This window comes from Triticum dicoccoides, chromosome 4B (assembly GCF_002162155.2).
Source record: "Triticum dicoccoides isolate Atlit2015 ecotype Zavitan chromosome 4B, WEW_v2.0, whole genome shotgun sequence".
Classification (NCBI taxonomy): Eukaryota; Viridiplantae; Streptophyta; class Magnoliopsida; order Poales; family Poaceae; genus Triticum; species Triticum dicoccoides.
In genome coordinates, this window is record NC_041387.1 from 665838942 (window position 1) to 665844132 (window position 5191).

The 5191-nt window shown below is 45.0% G+C and overlaps 1 protein-coding gene across 1 annotated transcript; it reads right to left on the reverse strand.

Moving 5' to 3' along the window:
* Positions 1-213: 213 nt before the first annotated feature.
* LOC119294262 (cortical cell-delineating protein-like) lies at positions 214-987 on the reverse strand. The gene has a single exon (XM_037572479.1). It carries the CDS (start codon positions 927-929, stop codon positions 465-467), a length of 465 nt encoding a protein of 154 aa, XP_037428376.1. The 5' UTR covers positions 930-987; the 3' UTR covers positions 214-464.
* Between the last annotated feature and the right edge of the window lie 4204 nt (positions 988-5191).

Below are 5191 nucleotides of genomic sequence, written 5' to 3' on the forward strand. Positions count from 1 at the left end.
TCCGGACCACCTAACCTATTGTCCGTGGACAACTGGTGACCGCCGTTGGGTGACAAAACATGCCCATACTATTCGGTCCAAACATTTGCGGGCAATTCAGTATATGCAAGAAGAGAGGCCATGATTAGAAAGGAGATGCAGAGGCCAGGGTTTCAACCGCCTTTCTGAAAAAAGCAAAAAAGAAAAGTGATGTAGCCAATGCATGCGAGAAGGTCTGGTTAACACAACATGAACAAACTTTTTATTCCACGTATGTGTACAAGTATGTATATAATTTTACAAATATGGGAATCATCTAGATACCATAACGTAGGGAATACAATGATCGATGACTAGCTTATGCATAGTCAGTGCAAGAAAGAAAACGTAAGCATGTATGCATGCACGAGCCACGACTACTCATGCACATATAAGTATAACATGCATAGTTTGTGATATTTAGCTCGATCGATGTATCAATGGATTTAGCTAGGGCAGGTGAAGTCGGCGGGGCAGGTCTTGCCGCACTGGTTGAGAAGCAGCACGAGGTCGACGGGGACGTTGACCTTGATGCCCAGAACGTTGGCCTTGATGGCGGTGCAGAGGCACACGGCGGCGTCCAGGTCGGCGAGGCCCCTCAGGAGCGGGCAGCACTGCTCGCTCGCCGGCACGCCGAGGTTGAGCTCCAGCAGGTTCAGTATGTTGGCGCACGCGCTCAACTTCAACGTGTTGATCGAGCAGGTACCGCCGCCACCAGGGGTTGGTACTGGGACGGCCGGCGGGGGCACGGCGACCGGCGGGGTTGGTACTGGGAGGGCCGGCGGGGGCACGGCGATCGGCGGCGTTGGGACTGGCACGGACGGCGTGTTGCCGCACGATCCGCAACCGTGCGAGGTTCCCACGAGCACCAGGCTCAGGGCGAGGAAGAGGGTGAGCTTGGAGGGCGCCATTGCTATGAAGCTAGTAGCTAGCTAGAGTGTACTGGCTTGTGGCTGAGCGCTAGGTGGGCTTTGCTAGCTTGGGATGCTTTTCCTGGGTTGCTTGGGGTGGTATTTATAGCTAGGCCGGGGTGCAGCGCCCAAGTGCAACTGCATAGTTCATGTCATGATCGATCCAATTTGACTCTTGCCGCAATTTGCAAAAAAATATGCGCAACCACCACTACTACTACACAATTGTTGGATGGTACGTACGTGTGTACGATTACTGGAGCTTAACTCGTTTGCTAACGAACAGAAACACGAGAGCTTTTCCTAGAAAATTTGACACAAAAATATACTCTCTCCGTTCCTAAATGTAAGTCTTTGTAGAGATTCCACTATGAACCACATACAGATATATATAGATGCATTTTAAGTTTGGATTCATTTATTTTGCTCCGTACGTAGTCCACCTAATGAAATCCATACAAAGACTTATATTTAGGAACGGAGGGAGTAGTATGGACAATAATATACTCCCTTCAGGAAAACTCAAAACGGTGCCCGGGCTCATCTGCTCCCTCTCAGTAAAAAATTAAAAAAAATATACTAGAAAAATTCAAAAAAATCCAAAAATTTTGTGGTGCTAGATAATTTGACGCGTGAGGTGCGCCCCAAAATTCAACTCATTTGGACATTTGAGAAGCTCTCGGCAAAAAAGACAAATCGGGTCAAAACAGTGCGTGAACAGTATACATTTTTACAGACCCTGATTTTGTCTTTTTTGCCGAGAGCTGCTCAGATGCTCAAATGAGTTGAATTTTGGTGCGCACCTCACGCGTCAAATTATCTACCACCACAAAAAAAATTGGAATTTTTTTAATTTTTCTAGTATTTTTTTTGAATTTTTTTCTAAGCGTGGGTGCAGATGAGCCCGGGTGCAGATTAGCCGCACTCCTCCCTTCGTTCCTAAACTAAATATAAGTCTTTTTTAGAGACTTCACTATTGACTACATACGGAGTGGAATGAGTGAATCTACATCCATATATAGTTTGTAGTGCAATTTCTAAAAGAGACTTATATTTAGGAACGGAGGGAATAGAAGCAGACATAGTATGTATGACAATAGGAATATATCATGCAGCGACCTGGCCTAACCTGATCTTCAGGTCATGAGATACAAAATACTCCCTCCGTTCCATAATATAATAGTGTCAAAAACGTTTTTATATTATGAGATGGAGGGAATAGGAGATTATTACGTCGTACGATTTCATTCCATGTGGCCATGCACATGTATGCTAGACTACCAGCGCAGGTGATGTCTACTATATATACGTTTCGCGCTTTGGTTTATACTGGATTGTATGCATGCATGCATGGACGAGTACGCTACAACTTGCTCAAATTAGTCGATCCGGCCCAGTGGGCAGTGTTTCTGCTGACAAATAATCCCAATACTGACAAAAGAATTATACCATTATAGCTACCTTACAATATTCCTGTGATGGAGAGGGACCTGGCCGTGTGAACAAGGACTCGTGAAGAAATTGATAATTGTCTATTATGGACAATGTAGAATAAAATTTAAATTTCAGTCTCTTCACTATTCTTTGGATGAACAACTAATCATCATCATCCCCATCTCATTCACATAAATCATACACGCTAAATGTTGTTAACTACCATAGCCTCTATGAAACGTTTTTCTCCTCCCCCCACGAGCGACTCCCACGCGTCCTGGGTTTTCCCTGCCTTCCGCCGACGCTGCGCCGATCTACTTCATCTCATGTGGCCTTAGTTCTATTGTTTACAGGCATATTTTGGAGGTTTTGGAGGGTTGCGTCGGTCGGAGAAGCAAATGAGAGCTCGAGTGGAAATCTTCGTCAGGCCATGCTCGGCGGCCCCGTTGGTGAAGCCGACAGTGGCCGTACGTATCCAGCGCGTGAGTTTCTATGGCGGCCTGGCCGGGCCAGGCCATCGGAGTAGACGACGTCAGCGTATGGCCCTGGACGACTCTGAGTTTGCTCTCAGATCTGGACTTGGCATAAAACAACGTGGGGAATTTGTCTCAATTTTTTTAGGGAGTCTTCGTGTTTGGTTTGGGATGGCGCGGCGGTGACACTTTTCCAGTTTAGAAATATTGCCTTCCACACTCTATCCCCATTCCATTGGTGTGCTTATCACCGGCGGAGAGAGTGTGGCTTTGTGTTTCTAGTGGGTCTTACGGGATTCGGTCGGTATAAGTTTCTATGGATCTGTCTGGATTTAACCGGCTTTCAGGGTCTTCAGTGGTTCTATAGGCTCTTGGATTCTCCTCCCCTCCGCGTGCCGCTCCAACGGCCGGTGGCAGGGAGGTGAATCCCGGTGCCTCTATTCTGGTTAGTAGTTTAGGTTAGGGGTTTTAGTCCTCCGAGGGTGGCATTTGGACGGAATTGACAAAGCTTCGGTATAGGTTCCTAACGTCTCCTTGGGGTGGTGAGGTTAGGGTTTCTTGTTATACGTATGCGGCAGCGTGTTATGGTGTTAGGTACTTTGGACCGATTCAAGGGTTTAATGACGATGATTTCGGCTCCAAGGCGCTGGTCCTTAGCTTCTCCACTGTCATCGATGAGGCAAGGTCGGCTCCAGTATTGGGAACAGAGACATCGGTGCGTCGATGGCTCGTTCTGGTGGGGTATTATTAGTCGTTTGATGGTATAAGTATCTAGATGTATTTTTTATTATGTTTGGAATATTTTGTACTTCCGATGAGCTTTTATATAAGATCCGGATGATTTTTTTGCAAAAAAGTGTTTCGACGGGCCCTTTTCAGCCTTCTTTTCGTCGGGGTGACGATTTGCTTCGTTGATCGCGGTCGTCAGCCTCTGCTGGTATGCATCGATGACTTCTGGTCCGCTGCTTCCAGACGATCTTGGGTTTCAAAAAATTTACTCCGTCAAGGCGGAGGCCCAGAGGTGACATCAAGATATGCTCACGACGCGACACCAGTGGATGCAGGAGGAAGAAGAGTTCGACACCTCCAACTCTTTGAGAGTTATCTTATTTTTATGCTTGATTGTGTTAGTAATGTCCGAATGAATCTTAATATATGACATTAGGCTTTTTAATCTTGTGAACTAGCAATAGGAGACTCGGCGAACGTTTTTGACCTAGCCCACGAATGATTCCCATGGGTCTTGGGTTTCCCTGTCTCCCGCTGGCGCCGCATCAATCTCCCTAACTAGCAAACGGCGATGGTTGCCGAAGATTTAATAAGATTCTCTCTAACTAGCCCCATCCCGGCATTGCATCTCGCATTGTGAGAGGGCATGTGGAGGTGTGTCTCTAGAGGATCTCGCGGGATTCAATCGGTGCTTTTTCATCGGTGGATCTGTGTGGGTCCGCCCTCCTTCATTTGTGTTGGTGTGTATACAAATTGGATCCGTCAATCTATGCTTCTGTTCATCGGTGACGGTTTATGTTCTGTTGCGCTGGTCCTATAAGGCCTTAGCATGACAACATTTAGATTGTCTACTACAACAAGGTTTGCCCTGCTCCTGTGAGGAAGGGGCAATGACAGCGGCACACCTTTGGTTTGCTCCAGTGCTTGTAGTTGTCGCTAGAAAGTCTACAGACATGGATGTAACTTTTGTAGCTTTCGATGCTCTTTGAACTGCCATGATGTTTGATGAATAGATCACAAGTATTTCCGACAAATAAATAAATAATCATACATGCTAAGAATTCAGTTTCGTTCTAATAAAAGTGTGCACTTTCAATACTGAAACTTTATGCTAGACATTGTGCAATTTTAGGTAATTGGAATATAAAAAGGTGTTGGTAACTAAGATCTAGTGCAAGTGAAAAATATATCCACTTTATGTACATATCACTATATTAGTTTGCAAGCTAACAAATTAATTTAAATGAAAATATAGATGTCCCCATATTAATCTGCAGCTATCTTTCTCCATGGCTTGGTTTCACATGCATTACATGCAAAATATTCATACAAATATTATTTTATAGCTAACTAGATTATAATGGGGGACAATATCCTGTGCTCGTGTGTAAAAAATTAATTTCAAAAATTTCAGAAAATTCTGATTTTTTTTACCAATGATCACAGAACATGTGTCCATTGAAAGATCGTGGATGTCGCCTAGAGGGGGGAGGGGGTGAATAGGCGCTTTAAAATAATTACGGTTTAGGCTTGAACAAATGCGGAATAAACCTAGCGGTTAATTTGTCAAGCACAAAACTTAAAACAACTAGGCTCACCTATGTGCACCAACGACTTATGCTAAGC